This window comes from Rattus norvegicus, chromosome 2, assembly GCF_036323735.1.
Source record: "Rattus norvegicus strain BN/NHsdMcwi chromosome 2, GRCr8, whole genome shotgun sequence".
Taxonomy (NCBI): Eukaryota; Metazoa; Chordata; class Mammalia; order Rodentia; family Muridae; genus Rattus; species Rattus norvegicus.
In genome coordinates this window covers 163,641,388-163,663,298 of record NC_086020.1, presented here as the reverse complement: position 1 = coordinate 163,663,298, position 21,911 = coordinate 163,641,388, and the positions used below count along the sequence as shown (strand labels likewise).

Below are 21,911 nucleotides of genomic sequence, written 5' to 3'. Positions count from 1 at the left end.
GGAACACTCTCATGGAGGCAGGGGAGGGGGAAAGATAGAGGGATTCAGAGGGGATATCGGGAAAGGGGATAATATTTAAAATGTAAGTAAAGAAAATATCCAATAATATATAATTAACATATAACACATAACACATAACACATAACACATAACACATAACACATAACACATAACACATAACACATAACACATAACACATAACACATAACATATAACATATAACATATAACATATAACATATAATATATAATATATTATATAATATAATATAATATATAATATATAATATATAATATAATATATAATATATGATATATGATATATGATATATAATATATAATATATAATATGTGTATATTATAGCTATATTTAAATATATTTAATATATTATAGATATATTTAAATATCTACCAAGCAAAAGAACTCAGGGCAACATGGTTTCAAGTACAGCCCTTCAGAAGAATTAGTACCAATAGGTCTCAAATTATTCTGTGAAATAGAAACTTGAAGAACAATACCTAATTCTTTTTACAGTGATAATTACACTTACAAAAGGGAGAAAGAAAATCTCAGATCAATTCGCATTATGAACATAGATACAACCATTCTTGATAAAATCATTGTAAACAATATCAAGAAACATATCAATAAGACATTAACATTGATCAAATAGGATTCATTCAAAAGATACAGGATTGATTCAACATAAATAAATCAATAACATAATGTGAAACAAAGGTAAACATATAATATTCTCATTAGACGCAGAAAATGGCTGTGACAAAATTCAACATTCCTTCATAATAAAAGTCTTATAGAGACTACATATATAATGATAATATTTATTATATTCTTTAATATTTTAAATACCTTATATACATAATAAATATTATAGCAAGACCACAAGTAGAGTTAAAATAACAGAGAGAAAATAACACACTTCCACAATAATGAGAATTAGATAAAAATATCTACTCTCCTTATACCTATCCTTGAAGGACTTGAAGTCTTAGCCAGAGCAACAGAAAACCAATCGCTTATGCTTCAAGATCAAGAATCAACAAATGGAAAAACGATAGCATTTTCAGCAAATGGTGCTGGTTCAAGTGGAGGTCAACATGTAGAAGAATGCAGATCGATCCATGCTTATCACCCTGTACAAAGCTTAAGTCCAAGTGGATCAAGGACCTCCACATCAAACCAGATACACTCAAACTAATAGAAGAAAAAGTGGGGAAGCATCTCGAACACATGGCCACTGGAGAGAATTTCCTGAACAAAACACCAATGGCTTATGCTCTAAGATCAAGAATTGACAAATGGGATCTCATAAAACTGCAAAGCTTCTGTAAGGCAAAGGACACTTTGGTTAGGACAAAATGACAACCAACAGATTGGGAAAAGATATTTACCAATCCTACAACAGATAGAGGGCTTATATCCAAAATATACAAAGAACTCAAGAAGGGAGACAAATAACCCTATTAAAAATGGGGTTCAGAGCTCAACAAAGAATTCACAGCTGAGGAATATCTAATGACTGAGAAGGACCTAAAGAAATGTTCAACATCCTTAGTCATCAGGGAAATGCAAATAAAAACAACCCTGATATTCCACCTCACACCAGTCAGAATGGTTAAGATAAAAAAATTCATGTGACAGATGCTGGCAAGGATGTGGAGAAAGATGAAAACTCTTTCATTGTTGGTGGCATTGCCAGCTGGTACAACCACTGTAGAGATCAGTCTGGAGGTTCCTCAGAAAATTGGACATAGTAATACCTGACAACCCAGCTCTACCACTCCTGGGCATATACCCATAAGATGTTCCAACAGTAACAGGGAAACATGCTCCACCATGTTCATAGAAGCCTTATTAATAATAGCCAGAAGCTGAAAAGAGCCCAGATATCCTTCAAGAGAGGAATAGATACAGAAAATATGGTACATCTACACAATGGAGTATAACTCAGTTATTAAAAAAGAATGACTTCATGAAATTCATAGGCAAATGGATCTAGCTAGAAAATATCATGGTGAGTGAAGTAACCCAATCACAATAAACCACATAGTATGCACTCAACTGATAAGTGGATATTAGCCCAAAAGCTTGAATTGCCCAAGATGCAATCCTCAGCTCAAGAAGGATGACCAAAGTGCAGATGCTTCAGTCCTTCTTAAAAGGGGAAACAAAGATATTCATCGGAGGAGATAGAGACAAAGTTTGGAACAGACATTGAAGAAATGGCCATTCAGAGCCTGCCCCACCTGGGGATCCAGCCCATATACATACAGCCACCAAACCCAGACAATATTGCTGATGCCAAGAAGTACATGCTGACAGAAGCTGTCTCCTGAGAGGCTCATCCAGAGGATGACAAATTCAGAGGCGAATGCTAACAGCCAACTACTGAACTAAGAATGGAGTCCCTGTTCGAGAAGTTAGAGAAAGGACTAAAGAAGCTGATGAAGCTTGCAACCCGGTAAGTACAAAAATAACAACTAACCAGAGTTCCCAGGGACTAAACCGCTACCCAAAGCCTATACATGGACAGACCCATGGCTCCAACTTCATATGTACCAGAGGACGGCCTTGTTAGAAACCAATGGGAGGAGAAGCCCTTGGTCCCGCCAAAGCTGGTTCCCTCAGTATAGGAGAATGTCAGGGCAGGGAGGTGGGAAGGGGTGGGTGGTTGGAGTATCACCCTCATAGAAGAAAGGGAAGAGTGAATCGGATAGGGATTTATGGACAGGAAACCAGGAAAGGGTATAACATTCGAAATGTAAATTTAAAAATCCAATTTAAAATAAAACTAGGAAAAGAAGAGGTCAAAGCGTCCTTATTTGAAGATGACATAATTTATAAATTAAAGACCATACAAACAACAGAAAACTTCAACAAATGATAAATATTCTAAACAAAGCCTCAGAATGCAACAGTACAAAATAGTCACCTGCCAATATATGGATGAAAATGTATTGAAAGATATGAGGAAAAATGTGTCTCACATTAACTTTAAGCATACACACACGGTATTATTTAATATATAATGTATTATTGTCAATATTATATATTAATATATTATATATAGCAAATATATTATATACATATTACATACGTATATATGTAGTGTGTGTTGAGTATATGCAATCTAACCAAGTAAGCAAAAAACTTGTATATCAAGAAATTTAAAATATTTAAGAAAGAAATTGAAAGAGATATCAAAAACTGGAAAGAGTTCTCATGTTAATAGATTTGTAGGTTTAATATCAAGAAATGGGGATTCTACCAAAATCCTTCAACAGATTCAACATAATTGCTATCAAAATTCCGTTTAATTTATTCACATAAATTGAAATGACCACTTTCAGTATTATTTGAAATCACAAAGTACTTTGGATAGTTAAAAATTCCTAAATGATAAAATGTCAGAAGTTACCATTGTTCTCAATTTGAAGTTGTACTTTCAAATAATATTAGTATATTATAAAATCAGGATGGTATAGATATAACAACAGACATGTTCATCAATGTAATCAGATGAGAGTCCAGAATTAGGTCCCCACACTAGCTGACACTTGATTTTTCACAAAGAATTTACAAATACACACTGGGAAAAAAGAGACCATGTTCAACAAATGGTGCTGGTTAAACATGTTGGCTGTATTTAGAAGATGAAAATAAATCCTTACTTATCTCTTTGCTAAATTCAACTCCAAATGTATCAAGGACTTCAACCTACAGCAAGACAGAAACCCTATATCTGATGGAAGAGAAACAAAGGGGTATCTTAAAACCTATGATACAGGGAAATAAATTTCTGAACATTCGATTAATAGCACAGGCATGAAGAACAACAATTAATAGTGGAACCCCATGAACCCGAAAAGTTTTTGTATGCCAAAAGGCATAATAATTTGGACAAAGTGGAAGCCTCCAGAAAGTGAAAAGATCTTTACCAATTACAAGTGCATCTCTAGTGGGAATGCAAGCTTGCAGAGGCACTATGGAGAAAAATGAGGCACTTCCTCAGAATATTGCAAACAGATTGACCTCAAGATCCAGTTGTACTTTTTTTAGGTATTTACCCAAGGGACTCTGACTGCTGCTGCATGCTCACTTATGTTCACTGTTTGTCTATCCTTAATAGCCAACCAGAAATTAAAATAGCCACAACGTTTGTCATTAGGAGAATGCATAAAGAAAATATGGTATACTTATACAGTGAAATATTTCTCAGGTAAGAGAGAGAAAGAGAGGAGGTGGATGTTTATGAACTTTGCAAAAAGGGAAGGGAGCTGAAAAATGAAAAGATAAAAGAAAAAAGAAAAGGGAAGAAAACAATTATGAGTTAAGTAACACACTCAAAAGACAAATAGAGAGTATATTTATTTAGCTATAGAATTTTGTCTTTGATAAACAGGTCACAATACATATAACCAGATGTTTGCTGTACAGTAAAGGCCTAGTAAGGAAGGGAAAATCTTTCTAGGAAAGGAAAATAAAATAACATATTTTGGAGACATGGTGAAGACGAACTGGAGGATTAAACGGGGAGAGGTAGAGAACAGGGAATAAGAAAGGCAATGCAGGGAGCAACAACTAACACAGAATCCTTGATGGGTTAAGTGAAAACCTCGGACTCTAGAAACTTCTTAAAACACATACACATAGCAAAGAAAGCTAAATGTTTTCATCAAATAATGGAGAAGATAATGCCCTAAATAGACTTCTTTTGCCAGCAGATAAATTCTCCAGTGTCAGAAGTGGGTTATTTCTATTTTAGGTGCTGTCCAATGGGGCTACATGGGAACTACCAAGGAATTTCCTATGATAGTGATTGTTCTATACAAATTAATGTTAATACTGTATTGCCGAAGATAGCACTTCCATACTTTATTTAACATGAAGAAGTAGATCTGGCACCGAAATGGAGACGTAACCCTTACTGAGTAGTGCTAATTTAACTGGAAGGTATCCTTTACTAGTAGACAGGTAACCACCAACTCAGCTACAAAAGCCGTGGTCAACCAAGGCGACTTGTTGGTATCATAAGCTGGTCTAGTAGTGACAAACAATGTGGGAGTCACCGATGATTTTCTGATTGAATTTCAGACCTACTCCATGAGATGGAATATAGGAATCCTGCGCTTCAGTTCTCAGAGAACAATGTGAAAAAAAAGTAATCAGAAACATTGTAAGAGCCAGAGTTGATGGAAGACACCAACAAAATTTAATTTTATAGCTACTGTGCAACTGCTGTAGAAATGAGTTCCTAGCGACTATAGCGCCATGCCCAGGACCTGCACAGGTTCAAGACAGAAGGACCTGACACCAAGCAGGAGAATTGGAAACATTCTTCCATATATAACCATAAGACTATCACTAATTGACAACTACTTGCAAAGGAAAAAAATATGTGCAGTCTAGTGAAATTTTACTGGGTATATGAAACACTAAAAAGTAGGACCAGTATCCAGCAGTAGATGGCCACCATGAAACAAATTCAATAGTGTTCTTGTAGATTTTTTCTCATATTTTTTTATTTTAGCATCTTTTATCTTACTAAAATTTTGATTTTGTTTATGGTTTCTGATTCTGCATTTCTTTCTTTTCTATTTATTTTATTGCATATTTTATGTATTTACATTTCAAATGTTTTCCCCTTCCTCCCTCTGCCAACCTCCCTTCCCCCCTCCCCTGCTTCTGTGAAGATACTCCCACTCCCACCTACCTACTCTCACCTCAACACCCTGGCATTCCCCTACACTGGGGAAATTAGCCTTCACAGGACCAAGGGTTTCTCTTCCTATTGATGCCAGACAATACCATCCTCTGCTACATATGCGGCTGAAGCCATGGGTCCATCCATGTATGTACTCTTTGATTGTAGTTTAGTTCCCCTGGATCTCTGAGCGGTCTCATTGTTTGATATTGTTTTTTTCTATGGAATTGCAAACTCCTTCAGCTTCTTCAAACCTTTCTCTAACTCCTCCATTGGGGTCCTTGTGCTCAGTCTGATGGTTAGCTACAATCATCTTAATCTGTATCAGTAAGGCTCTGGCAGAGACATTTGGTTTTGATGTGCCTGTGTGTGCCTGTGTATACATATGCATATATGTTGTATGCTTGTGTGTTGCTGTATGTCCATTGTTGATATGTTTGTGTGTGCATTTATATGCATGTACATGTGAATTTGTATGTGTGTGTGTGTGTGTGCATTTAGTAGTGTTTAATGTGGTTTTTTTAATTCTGGGTTTGTTTATTTTATTTTCCTATTCATTTTATGAGAGAGAGAGAGAGAGAAGGTATGGATTAGATGAATGGAAATATGGAGGACCTAACAGGACATGGAAGAGACTAAGCCAAGGTCAGAATAGATTTTGTTAATTTTATGTAGAAACATAAATGCAATAAATATTTTAAAGCCTAAAATTGGTAAATAATTGGCCTCAAGGCTCAGTGAATATGCAATGCCTAGAAAAATAAACACACACATACATACATTCATAGACGTACTAGAGAAATAGTTCAGTTAATCAAGCAGTCTTTTAAAAGTATAAAATACCATGGCCATAATGAACTTTGGAAGAAAGAGTTTATTTTGTTTCTGTGTTTGTATGTATTTGTGTGTGTGTGCATACCTGAGGCAAGGTTCTAACATACCTAGGCCTTGTCTTACTTATGTACTTCATATACCAAGTACAGATGTGGACACAGACACACAGACACACACACACACACACACACACACACACACACACAAACACACAAACACACAGTATACAAACATATACAAAGCACATTGGTGGTGTAACATGAACAAAAATACACACGCACACATACAGAATATGTTTTTAAAATGGTTCAAATATGTGCTTAAGTACTCAGATCTAGCACGTAAGTTGACCTATGCCTTCCTGCTTTTTGTTCCTGCATACAGTTTTGATTACATAAACCACAGTCTTCTCAGGAAACCTTTGTTTGGTATTGGAAATTCAAAGTTATGTAAATGTAATAAAATAAATGGATGGCTGGTACGCATCTAGCTTGATACTGACTTGGATATCTATATACTTAGGAATAGGGAAGCAGAATTCCACAGAAATGATAACTGTTTGTATTGAATTTCTTATAATTACTTCAAAATGTTAAGGTTGATGGTGGGTGGGGCTTCATGTCTGAGGTCTCTTTTCTCTTTCAACCATATTCGCCCTTCAGAACAAAAAACTGACATCAGACAACAAACAACTAAGGAGAGGACAAAACAGAATGTAAGCATGGTGCCTATGCATGAGTCCTACAACATAGTCTCACCTCCCTGAATTTTTCACCTGAAGCTCTATGTTTATTTTTTTTGTTTCTTTGTTTTTTGTTTTGTTTTGTTTTTTTGAAACCAGATGACTTTCTGTACAAACCTGTGTTAAAAGGGAACAAGGAGCAAGAAACATTCAAGGGAGCCATGTAGAGTGGTTCTCATGACCTCCCATGTGTCACAAGCTCCCTGCAACACATTTTCCATTACATGTTAGGCACAAGTACTTATTTCCAAGTGACTACACTTTTAAAAGGATCATTTGTTTGAGACAAATTAAAATACTCTGTTCTCTACAAACAAACACTTCCACAACTTTCCAGGACTTGTAGAAAGGAAACCCCAGTGTGGATGTAAACCCACAAGACCCTAGGGAACCCCTTATACTCATAGCCTCATGTTTCTTTTTTTATGTTTCTTTTATAAATGCAGGCTTGTATACCAGTCACACTATCTACCCTCTCAAAGCAGCCTCTGCTTGATCACTGAGTAGATAAATATTACATATGATAAAGTATGGAACATAGTACTAATAATACCAGAAACATAACATTTCATGTCAAATCAAGTTAAATGTGAGCTAAATAAAATTTTTATATGTGTATTTTGATTAACATTCCAAACCACTAACACTGTGCCCCATGTAAATAATACTGTGGGGAGAACTAGACAATGCTCCATGTTTCCCAGGCTAGACCCATTTGATAGTTAAGGATGGCCTTCAACTCGCAATCTTTCTTCATCTACAACGCAGGTACTGGAGTTACAACTGATACAATGATGCAAATATAAGTGATAGATTCCTATTCTGATGATAATAATAATAATAATAATAATAATAATTAAAAAGCTGATATGATTTAAAATTTTAAATTGCTAATCTTAAGTGTTTCTAAAACTCATGTTTGACTAATGAATGATATTTTCAACTAAAACCAATAATTTCCTATGCTTTAAAAGGTTACTTTGCAATAGTTTATGATGAATAAATTGTTGCTAATTTATAGTTTTAATCAGGTGGGGCCTTCAAAGAAATGATAAATAAATGTTAAAACAAAAATTTGAACCTAAAATTAAGTTACTGTCCAGTCCACTGTGATATCATCAGCAGAACAAAAGTAATGACATTAACACCATGTGTCTTACCATTCACTTGGAAGATGTGTGTCTGATGGACATCTTCATAGCCATCTGCATAGCAGGTATAATTTCCCATATGAACTGTGGTAACCTTGGTGATATATAAGGACCCATCATCGCCAAAGTCCTACAGAAAGGAAATAAATTATAGAGTTTCTTTCTCAGTAAATCACTTATTTTCAGGAGCAAAATAGATATATTAAACATTTTTAAAGAATTTAAATTGTCAATGTAAACTTAACAGATATCGACCTATCTTACTATTCAATATATATATATATATATATATATATATATATACTGATATATACTGATATATATACATATATCCTTTAAAAGTGAGCATTCACTGATAAATATAAGTATTTTTTATTTAAATATATAAATTAACTGATTGCTAGTATCATTTATACTTTGAATTTTAGATTAATAAATACCTACTGAGAATTTGTTTTATAATTAAAAATAAATTACTATTTACATCTTTAGACTTAAAATTATCCACTGTTTTTATATTACTTAGAAATATAAATATCAAAAAAGCTATTAGATCAGTATGTTCACCATGAAATTAACTATAGCCATATACCAGAATAGAATATTTTGTGCCATTTCAATTTATTTGAGGAATCATGGAGATTAAATCATGACCTTGCTTATACTATCCATGAACTCTAACACAGTATTAAACACTCAGCCATGATTTAATTTTAAAGGTCATAATATACTGACCATTTGAATAAATATCCATGCTACTTGATGTTTGGGAGAACAAATGCATAACCATTCCTGGGGAAACATATTAAATACTCACTACTGTTTATCACAACTGAATCCAAGCCTTAGCCTTAGAACTGCAGGGTACAAGCAAGAAAATCTCCTTTCTATAAATCAATGTGTGTAAGGGAGAAAACTGACAAATCTAATTTTCATTTCTTTGGAAAGATGGCTCTTATAATCTGCAGAATCTTTATTAAAACTTGACTGCTGATCTCTGAGAAAATGCCTGTTTGTGGGTATTTTGATCTCACTTCCTTCTCTGTCTTTCACATTTCCATGAAAACTTTTGAATCAACAGCCTGCCCTGTGGTCCTTGTGAACTTCACCATCTTCACAGATTAAAAGAAAATCTCTGGGGAATCAGTCTACTGTCATGAAAATACTATATTTTCATGACTGTGCTTCAATTAAACAAATCACAGGGTCACTCTATATAACAGTTCTAGCCCCTAGTCCTTTAAAAAAAACAAATCAAAGAAAAATTTTGTCATATTATTTTCTTGAACATAGTTAATAGTGTGAGATCTCAATGGGTTGAAAAACAACTTTAAAAGCTCTACTGGAGAATAGGACAGCACCATACCAACTGACACTTGAGTTTTTACAAAATAAAATTACACACTGGATAAAAGAAAGAATCTTCAACTAATGGAACATGCCAAATTTGATGGGGACAAGTTAAAGGATGCAAATAGATCCATATGTATCACATTTGACAAAACTCAACCCCAAAAAAGATCAGCGACATTGATACAAAATCTAATAAAAGAGTAACTGCCTAAAATTAGCCTTGACAACATTGATGTAGGCAGAGGCTTTCTGAAGAGAACACTGTTAGCACTGACACTAGGAACAAAACTTAATTTATGCCATGCTAGTTGGGTTAATGCAATCTATGAAGTATTTTGAGATCAAACATATGCTACCTCCAATTTTTTTTTATTTCTGAAGATTTTTTATGTGAATTTTAGGATGTTATTTTCTATTTTTATAAAAAAATGCTTTTGGTTTTCTTATGAGGATTACTTTGAATTGTTTCATTTCTTTAGGTAAAGCAGACTTTGCAAAAATATGAATTATTCCAATATGTGAACATTAGATATTGTTTTAACTGGTTATTGCTCATGATTGCTTCTGTAATTCTCTTAATGAAATAATTCACTTCATTAACTATCCATTTTACATTTTTTAACAAAAATATTCCAACTGTTTTCTTCCCCTCTATATGTTTTAATAAATTTTGTACGACATCATTTGAGCTTTTTTTAGACCTCTCTCTACTCCTCCTAGATATTCAGGAAGAAAGCAGATTCCTCACTGAGGCTCCTGGAGTCTCTACATTCTCTGTGTGTGTTGATCCCTTTAAAGTTAAAGAACAGGTTTTATAGCAGGGAGTTTGGAGCAGTAAGCACAATCTTCCCTACTTCAGTTGTCTCAAATGCTTCTCTCTAATAATTTTATGCTATACAAGTTTGCAGGAACACTTAATGGGTTCAGCACCTGTTTAATAAGATAATTTTCATGAAGAGATGATTTATCAATATGCATGTACTCACAACAAATGGGAAGTCATGCTTAGACCCCGTGACTTTCGGTACACTTCTACCTATGGCCAAAAATGACAGCACTGCACTATCTCTGTGTCTTGCTGTATCTTAAAATTCCATCCTGTAAGCCTCTAGAAATGAATTGAATTTCAGTTTGCTTTGTTAAATACTTTACAAATGCTAATATTGTAGATAGCCCTGAAATGTTATCATAAATTAAATGTTTTATTAAAGACTTAAAAATAAATAAGTAAAAGATCAGTTGGACCTCACATCATTGAAAATCTTCTGCATGGCAAACAACAGCATTATTAGTATAAAGTGGCATGATACACAAACACACACACAAAAACTATTTACCAATTACACATCCCATAGAGGGCGAATATGTAAAATATACATAACTAAAAGACTGGACATTAAGAAGTCAAATAACCTAAGGAAACATGCGTACAGAACTAAGCATAAAGTTCATAAAAATAAAATACTCATGTCTGGGAAATATTTAAAATGTTTTAAACATCTTGAATAAATCACAAAAATTCAAATCAATCTATTTTGATTCTTCATCTTACACCAGGCCGAATGCTAAGATCCATTTAAAAAAATTGACTGCTCATAAAGTGGATAAATTACTGGACTGAACACCTCTGCACTGGCCTTTCTTCAGGATGCTGTAAATAACTCTCTCTCAAGATCCACCCATATCATTCTTTGGCATACACCTCCAAAGGACTCTACCTACAGCTAGAGACATTTGTTTATCCACGATCCTTGACACTATATTTATGACAACTAATAATTGGAAACAGCTTCTATGTCTATAAAGAAGTGAATGAGTACAGAAAACCAAATCATTCTGAGTGAGTTAACCCAAACGCAAAAAGACAAATGCATTAAGTGAACTCTTACGTGTGGATATTTGTTTTTAAACCGTTGAGAAGCAGACCGTAATCCATCTCACCACAGAGTTTGGTATAAAGTACTAGTGTGAAGGGTATGGTGTTCCAAGGAAGGGGAAATTTATTACATAATTATGCAGAGACAGGGGATGGACTGAAATGGGAGGGTGAAAGCTCCAGTAGACAAAAGAAAGGGATAAGAAAAGGAATCCAGGGAAGAAAACTAGCAAATACTAAGGAACATTTATTTAATGGGTTGTAGGGAAACCTATTGCACAGAAGATATATATATATATATATATATATACATATATATATATGAAAATATATTAATGGAATCACCAAATAATGGGTTAGACAAAGTCCTAACCACCTAACAAGCCAGTCTTTTTTCTCCCATCAAGTGAAACTTCAGTTGCCAGGAATACATGACATCTAATTGAGCATCTAATCAAGCTCTTGCCAAAGGAATGTCATAAGAACAACAACAAAAAAAAAAAAAACAAAAACCAAAAACCAAAACAAAAAACACGCAGGCTACTGTTACTGTTATTGTTTGTTCCCCACTACCTGATGGTAAGGACCTATTGCTGAAAATGGTTAAAAGTCAAGCTGGTTTTAAGTGAAGCTTTCACTCCTACTGAATAATGTTTTTTAGTATTGGAAGGTACCTTTGAGTGCTCCCAACAGAAAAAGTTAATCACCAAACCAGCTACAAATCTGGTGATCTAAGTGGATTTTGCGTGACCAACAATGAGGGAGTAACCAACCACTACCTGATGGGAATTGACAGCCAATGGACCTAGTCCATATACACTTCAAGGTCTTCAGATACCTGGCAGAGAATCCAAGCTTAACAGTATGGTCAGAAAAACTAATCACTTTTTGCAGGAAAAAATGGCCAGAAGGTCTATTAGCTCTTTATATTTTTAATTTTAACTCCTGTACTATAGAATGTCTGGGTCCCCTTGGAGGGATATCTGAGTCTATGAAAACTGCATCTGCTGGCTGTTGACACCTTCACTTAGCTTTACGTCATTTCAAGCATATTTAGAAAAGAAGTGGCTGAACAGAGGAGAACAAACACTGATAAACTGGGGCTGCCCTTGGAGCCCAGCCTCCCACTTGAATCATGTTAGCAGCAAGTCAGCTTGGTCTGTGCCAGCTGCCCTGGAAAAGGTCAGAAGATTCTCAGCCTCTCCACTAAGAAAGCAGATAGCTACAAAATATCTGTGCCTGTGTAAACTGGATTCAACAGGTAAGAGGGAATTTCTCTCTTAAAATTACAGCTAAAATTTAAAAAAAGAAAAGAAAAAAAACTTTTGTCTCTCAGTTTTAAATGAGTAAATATATGTGGCCATTACATACTTAATTCTGAACAATCTTAAATATATAAGGTTACTATGTTTGCATATCTTGTTTAGAAAATATTAATTTATAGTTTATGGTCTATGGTTAATAATGTATAATAGCTGTAACAAAAAGATAGTTTAAAACAACTCAGGGCTAAAGGCATTCTGGGCAACAACACATGGCACGAACCAACCAAGGTCTCTAAAGATACTTTTAAATTGGGATAATATTTTTATGCAATTTCTGTCCTAGAAATCAGATGGATAAAAGATAAAAATTAAACCATTGAACTGAGAACGGGACCCCCGTTGAAGGAATCTTAGAAAGGAATGAAAGAGCTTGAAGGAGTTTGAGACCCCATAAGAACAACAATGCCAAGCAACCAGAGCTTCCAGGGACTAAGCCACTACCCAAAGACTATACATGGACTGACCCTGGACTCTGACCTCATAGGTAGCAATGAATATCCTAGTAAGAGCACCAGTGGAAGCGGAAGCCCTGGGTCCTGCCAAGACTGAACCTCCAGTGAAAGTGATTGTTGGAGGGAGGGCGGTAATGGGGGGAGGACGGGGAGGGGAACACCCATATAGAAGGAGGAGGGGTTAGGGGGATGTTGGCCTGGTTACGGGGAAGGGAAATAACAATCGAAATGTAAATAAGAAATACTCAAGCTAATAAAGATGGAAAAAATATGACAAAAAATTAAAAATGTTTGTTTATTGAGGTATTGATACTTCACTTCCATATTTTCATATGTAAGAGTCAGGCAAACTTTTTGGTAATGCACTTGGCATTGATTTTATAGATACTGAATTGTTTAAACTATTAACATTAGCATTGTCTTCTAAAAATTATGATTAAACATATATAAACTATGGGACATTTTAAAATTTATTAAATGATTAAAATGTCTTCATTAGTTTATGACGGTTACCATGAAGGAAATCTTACTCAACAACAGCAATCAGGTCATGAGGGGGAGACGATTATGATAAATAGGACTGAGGCAAACCCTATTGAAATGATTATGGATTTGATGAGAGAAATAATAAATATAACAGAAATTTTTATTTAAAAAGTGCTACTATCAAATAAATAATGCAATGTGATGTCAACTCTATATGCATGCCTGATGTTTTCTGTTATAGACTGAAGGGGTAAAATAATAGGCAAATAATAGTGTTAAGAATCACTGGCTCTTGAAGGGGCTCGAGACCCCATATGTACAACAATGCCAAGCAACCAGAGCTTCCAGGGACTAAGCCACTACCTAAAGACTATACATGGACTGACCCTGGACTCTGACCCCATAGGTAGCAATGAATAGCCTAGTAAGAGCACCAGTGGAAGGGGAAGCCCTGGGACCTGCTAAGACTGAACCCCCAGTGAACTAGATTGTTGGGGGGAGGGCGGCAATGGGGGGAGGATGGGGAGGGGAACACCCATAAAGAAGGGGAGGCGGAGGGATTAGGAAATCCGGAAAGGGAATAACACTCGAAATGTATATAAGAAATACTCAAGTTAATAAAAAAAGAAAAGAAAGAAATCACATCACAAAAAAAAGGAAAAAAAAAAGAATCACTGGCTTTTAGAATCTACCTTCTCCCTTTCAGTTTGCCTGAGCTGTGCCCAGGCTCCTGCACCCCCTCCTTTCAGCTTAAGGAGCAGATCACATACAGGGCCCTTGTTAATCATTTTTGTCCTGACACTGGCTTCGACTTAAACTTAATCAAACGGGAAACAGTTAGTTCTCTGATGGCGTATCATAAAAAGGTTAAATAAAAAAGTGCCTGGCCTCTTTATGGCCTATGCTCATGATTTTAAAAGTTTTATTTTAATACTCAAAGAGCTTCAATTCAGAATTATGATTTGTAAGGTTCAAACCTAATAGGCTTTAGTCTCATAAAACTACTATAATGAAGAAATACTAGTTATTAGTCAGTCACCCTATAAATAAGTATATCCTTAATCTATTCAGAATTGCATTCAAGTTATACTAAGTACTGATATAGTTAATTGCAAAGTTAAAGATTTATTTGGTCTCTTATGTTTGTAAGAAATAGGTTGAAACAACTAAGAAAAGACAAACTTGTTTAACTCAAAAATGCTAAGTAGATAGTAGCCCTCAAAACAGTCAAAGAACTGTGGAGTATGGCATTTAATATGTTTAAAATTACTATGAAAGACAGAGACTCAAAAAACCTAACACCCCCCAAGCTCTCTAACAGAAGGGCACAAAGACAAAAACCACCACCAAGATTGCAATACACTAACCATTCAGAGTAACTGCCCCAATGTCTGCCTTGTGTCAAGGCTTAGCCTAAACAGTGAACGAATAAAAGATTCCTGGATTTCAATATAATTTTAAATACCAATGTACATCCTTTTGTTAACTAATGATTTGCTTTTTATGTTGTCCTTTGATATATATATATATATATATATATATATATGGCTTTACATATATATATGGTTTTATATATATGGTTATTTATATATGTATATATATGGTTTCATTACTTTCTTTTTTAATGGGTTTTCTGTGTTTCTTATGTTTCTTGTTTCTTTCATTTTTTTGTTTATTTTGTTTCTTTTTTTCTGTTCATTTTCTTTAAAAAAAGAAGGCATAGGGTTAGATAAGGTGGGTATTTGATTGGAAGTGAGATAAAAACTATGATAATTATATATTTATGAGAAAATATATTTTCAATAAAATCTTTTAATAGGACAGGTTATCAATGAGCAGTATAAAAATAAAAACGTACTATATTGGTCCTTAATTCTTTGGTTATTATGTGCTAGACATTGTTGTTAACATTTTTCAAATATACATTTCAAATCTAGAGAACATAGTTTATTAAAATCCTCCCACTATATAGGAAGTGACAGATATTAAGATGACAATATGTTCCCTAGTTATGTTTGGCTCCTAATTGGTGCTTTTAAACCGGAAATAGATTGGAGAGAATCCAAAGTTTTATCTCTACATGCCACACCACATTGTCTTCCCTCTGAAGCATTAAATAAAAAACAAAGAAGATAGTTGAGACACAGATAAGGAAGTTTTGCCCACTGCTGCGGTGTTTCCAAGGTCCATGTGTTCCAAATTTGGTCTTCAGTGAGAGTTGGGAATGTCATATAGACTCAATGAAATGGGTGGGAACTGATGGGTTACGGTCAAAGGAGGTGTTGCCTTTCAGTATGGTGAGATTCCTCTCAGGGGACTGCTGTGTTTTCTGAAAACTAAGTTGCTTATAGAAAAAGAAACCTGCAACCATATGTGGCTGGAGTCATGGATCCCTCCATGTGTACTCATTGGTTGATGTTTTAGTGCCTGGGAGCTCTGGTGGGGTCAGGAGTTGAGGTGGGACTGGGTGGGTGGGCGGGTGAGCATCCTCAGAGAAGCAGGGGAAGGGGAAGGGGGTGTGGGAGAGGGGAGAAAGGGGAGAGCATATGAAATGTAAATAAATAAAATATGCAAGAAAAATTTTAAAAATGAATAAAAAGAAGTAGAAACCGACTCTTAGTTTTCTGCTCTTAACAGGTTAAGTAATTGTTGCCCCTCACATAAGCCCTTGACCATTGTAATCCAACAATGAGGTCCTCAACAGAGCAAAGTTAAAGTCACTGTTATGTCCTTGGATTCTCAGAACTCTGAGAATGGTTAACAATAACACCCTTCTCTACAGCATATCTTAATAGTTAATTTTTTATAGTGTCAAAAGTTAACTAGAGGCTCATGCACTTTCCAAGAATTGGTTACCTATTCATTCTTCCCCATTTTGACTTTAACTTTGGCACCTTCAGGGTCATCTTCAATTTTCAAGTGTGTTAATTATGTTAATTCGTGTACAGTATCTATGACTGTAACCTGAGTAATTACCTTTACCCATTTTTATAAAACGTCATTGGATCAACACCTATGTGCAAAGAATACTTTCACTTCAAATTGTGATTTTCAAAAAAATCATTACGTCTTTAAGATGTTATGGATCCCAGTGGCATTCCTATTTTTTTAAGCAGGGTCCAAAAGCATGTGTGGTATATTGAAAACTTTATCTCTGCTTGTGTTATATGCATTTCTACTACAAATAGCTTCACCCAATTACAGATTGATTGAAATCAAGAAAATCACTACAGAAGTATTGAACCTGGGACTGACAGAGACGAACAATGTTTTAAACAGACACAGTCAGTGTGGGCACTATGGCCCAGCATATAAAGAAGCTTGCATGCTGGTCTAGTTATTGAAGTTCCATCCCAAGTATCTGAATATAGGTAAGGAGAGCCCTAAGGTCCTAAAGCCATCAAATGTGTCTTCTTACAATGAATTATACAACAGCAGCAATAGCCAATCATATTAACATTAGAAATAAGAGACAGGGAGTAAATGGAGGGAGGAGAACACTGAAGGAGGAAAGAGAGAAGAGCATGAGGGGACAGTCAGGAGCAAAAAGGGAACTGTCGTGACCAGGATAAACATATGGCACACTGGCAACCAAACTAGAATATTTCCAAAAGTACAAGGTGAAGTCCAAATATCACACTATCATATGATATAATCTTATTCATACATTATTTCTACAACTTCCTGAAGTAACTGATGCTGTTACAGAGAAAGTCTCATGAATTATGCATTGGACAAGAAACTTGGAGCTGCAGCCAATAGTACCTGCTAAAACTCACTCCTAACAGACTTCCATTAAAAATGAGGCTTCTTGGTTTTTTTTTTCAACAAACAGAAAACCACGAGAGAACAATTTAAAAAGGTGAAGACTGTCTTAATGAAATGGTGCTCAGGTAGTTGGCTTTTACAAATTTTAATAGGAGAGAAACAAAATTTTATAAGACTTTAGTGAGAAACATTAAAGCTAAACATTAAAGCTTGCAGAGTAAGAGCAGAGAACAATTACTGTTGATCAAAAATGTCTTACATCTGGTGTGGACAAAATACACATATATATGGGATTTGCATATAAATGCAAATCATCATGTAGAAGGCAAGCCACAGAGACCAGATAAGAACAAACTTGTTCTTCTTCTGGTAAAAAATATTTAAAATGCTAAAAGAAAAGATATATCTTTTCATGGTAATGTTATATACACACATATTAAGCTCTACATAAATTTTGAAAGTGTACTGTAACATTCTTTTCTGAAATTATACTTTCATATATATACCTTAATATGGACAAGTGTTTCTTGTATGTATTTATATGTATAGCATGAAGAATTTCCAGGATGAATACATAATCCATTAATGGCTTCATTGGAGGACTTGAAGATGCTCCTGGTAGATGGTAATTTCAGCTTTTTATTCATTATTTTGATGTTTTTATTTATTGAGACAGGAGTTTACTATGTACCCTGCCTAGTCTCAACTCCAAGAGTTCAACAAGCCTCCGTCCCCTAAGCTCTGAGTGAATGCCTAAGTATCTGTTCCTAGCTGGCTGGGTGAGTTTAGCAAGGAAATACAAAAAAAGGGCAAATACTGATAGACCTAGAAGAAATTCCATGTATGTACACTCATTAACAAAGTCAGGGATATTTTGGGAAGGTTCCAACACACCTGACTAAAATATGCAAAGAACTTGAAAATAGGACCAGAGATAGTCTTCACTCTTTAATAGAAGCAAACTTAATGGAAAACAGAACAGAAAAGTTCTGCTCAGCACAGACACCTGGGTATAATTGCAAGTACCCACACATTAATAAATACATGAAGGTGTAAATTTCTTATTTGGAGATGTAACAAGGGTTAAATTAAAATCATACAGAAGGTGATAATTCTATATATGAAGACAAGTGTTTCTTGTATGTATTTATATGTATAGCATGTGTTCCTGAGCCCCTGTCTCTGGTTCCTGACTATCTTTCGAGTTTTGTAAGGTGTTAGAAGTATGGTTTTGGAGTCATTAAAATGTAATCACTTATCATTATTATGTTGAAAAATGTTTACTTACAGTGTCTTATTGCAGTTTGAGCAAACCTATAATATGAAATTTCATTTAGCTAAAAAAAATTCTCCTTTCTAAATTAGAATATACATGACCCATGCTAATTGTCCATCTTTTCTTTTTTGTTTTCCCAAATGCAAACAAAAGTTTATATCTACAGCCTTTTTCAATATATAACTATACAAAACATTAATTACAGAACAGATTTTTCCTAGTAATTCAAATTTTAATATTCCATCTCTACTTTGAATATAATAAGCATTCTCTAAATTGTCATTTCAAGTGGTATGTGGTATTTTTAAAAAAAATATAGAAATTCATCTTTGAAAGAACCCATTTAAGAGGTCTCATTTTACAAACAAAAATGTTGAAATATACTGATGCATAACTTGGTCTAAGTAACCAAACTTGGTCCCAGATGAGTCAATTTTTCTTCAATTCTTAACATACTTTTTCCTCTGCAGATTCATAATTAATTTTAACCTTACATAAGTTTACCTTTTGCTGTTTTACATTGGCATCTTTACCTTCTTAGTGTCACAATCTCTAATCTTTCAGAGTGTTGTACTCTTAGGACTTTTCAAATCTAAATCATCCTCCTGAACTGTGTGGTTTTGTTGCTAAGCCTTTGTTGAGTTATGTTCTAAGAACAGACACTTTGATTCCAAGAACCAAATCATGTCCTCATTCTGAATTTTATTATGTTGCCACAGTCTACCAGCCAATAGATACTGGGTAACTATTTTTATATATGGTAAATCTTTATGTGCTCCTTCATAATTACAAAGTAGCTTCACAAACTAATGTCCAGGAAGAGCTGACGGGAAAAACATATAGTATATTCTGTTGGATTATGGCTCATGTTTTGTTCAAAACAACGGAAGCAGAGAACAAGATATGCAATACAGTCCCAAACTTCTGAGAATTTTTATGGCAATTCCACTCTGACTACAGTTCGTTAATCAAGTAAGAGTAATATTTAAAAATTAAACAACCGAATGATGATAAGCACTGATCAGAGCCTACAAGGAAACATATTCCAGTGTGTTTATTCTGACTATAGCAGTTGTATATATGACCTGTATTTCTTCCTAAGCATTGTTTAGCTAGTTCTAATAGGTGAGATAAACCCAATTTGTTCAAAAATAATTTCTAAATCTAGTGCTAGACTTATTTTTATATTATGATTCTCCATGAATTTCTAAATTGCTACCAAACATTATACTTCAAATGTTCTTTTCTATGCAAAAAAACTTCACTTCAATTATACCAATATTAAACTAGTTCTCTTTTTAATTCTGATTATTATACTAGGCTTTTACATTGCCTTATAATGAAAACTATATTCTTACAATTTTTTTCTGATGTAAATCTCATTTTCATAAAATAGCAATACAATTAATTTAGCAAACATATGGAATTGACTGAAGTACTGCTGTTGGCAAAATGCTTGGATTAAAAATATTAGTTCTCTCATGAAACTTTCTTGATGAGCTAAATTTTTACATTTATACAAAATTCAAGTCCTGAGGGCTGGAGAGACAGGGCAGAAGTTAAGAATAGTAATCTTTTTGCTTTCTGGAGGACCCAGGTCAGGTTCCCAGCCACATGGTGTTTCAGAATTATCAGTAATTCTATTTCCGGGGGCCCTAGGGATCCTTCTGATCTCTAGAGGTCAGCCATTCACAATGGGCGGCACATATACTCATGCAGACAAAATGGTCATCCACATAAATTAAGAAAATAATGTTAAAGAATACATAGTGTCACTACTTTGTAACATAAATGAAAGCACCCTGATTTTGGGGGGCATGCAAAAGAAATCTCTTTAATTTGTTATTACTAAAAACCCCTACCTAGCCTTTTGTGACAGCACAAACTTGAGTGACCCATGAATACAGAACTGACGTTGAGTGTAGAAGCTGGATGCCTTACCTCTTATAACCCACACACACCCCCAAAAAAATGAGAAAGAACTAGCAATATCTAACAAATTTGTTAGTGGAAGGACCAGAGCAAATAGAAATAAGTTCAATGTGGTTCAGGCGCATAGGGAAAATATAAATTAGGAATAGTAGCTTCATAATCAGGAATTTTCTTAGATGACTACTTTGAACCACAAGTACAAGGCAACACTATAAAAAACAATATGGTGTCACAGTTATAATAACCAATAAAACAGAAAAGCTCGGTGTGCTATTAGGGGGTTATCAGAAAAAGAGACATATCTAATATTAGCTAGTATTACTTTTACCCAGGTCTCTGTAATCCTTCAAATAATTTGCAGATTACAAAGAAAACACTGAAACAGAAAGCAAAAATGAAAAATTTGTTAAGGAATCTAATCTCAAATATCTACATTGTTGAAAATGTCAAGCACAAAATGAAGAATTTCCAGGATGAATACATAATCCATTAATGGCTTCATTGGAGGACTTGAAGATGCTCCTGGTAGATGGTAATTTCAGCTTTTTATTCATTATTTTGATGTTTTTATTTATTGAGACAGGAGTTTACTATGTACCCTGCCTAGTCTCAACTCCAAGAGTTCAACAAGCCTCCGTCCCCTAAGCTCTGAGTGAATGCCTAAGTATCTGTTCCTAGCTGGCTGGGTGAGTTTAGCAAGGAAATACAAAAAAAGGGCAAATACTGATAGACCTAGAAGAAATTCCATGTATGTACACTCATTAACAAAGTCAGGGATATTTTGGGAAGGTTCCAACACACCTGACTAAAATATGCAAAGAACTTGAAAATAGGACCAGAGATAGTCTTCACTCTTTAATAGAAGCAAACTTAATGGAAAACAGAACAGAAAAGTTCTGCTCAGCACAGACACCTGGGTATAATTGCAAGTACCCACACATTAATAAATACATGAAGGTGTAAATTTCTTATTTGGAGATGTAACAAGGGT

The 21,911-nt window shown here is 34.6% G+C and overlaps 1 protein-coding gene across 7 annotated transcripts in view; it reads right to left on the bottom strand.

Annotated features, from left to right (window-relative positions):
- The window catches only part of Fstl5 (follistatin-like 5), a 668,565-nt gene that overhangs the window by 161,842 nt on the left and 484,812 nt on the right, over positions 1 to 21,911 (bottom strand). For all 7 annotated transcript variants that reach the window (NM_001271195.1, XM_039102752.2, XM_039102749.2 and 4 more), the window contains exon 8: positions 8,462 to 8,582. In NM_001271195.1, the coding sequence (NP_001258124.1) occupies positions 8,462 to 8,582 (121 nt within the window). The remainder of the gene's footprint in view (positions 1 to 8,461; positions 8,583 to 21,911) is intronic.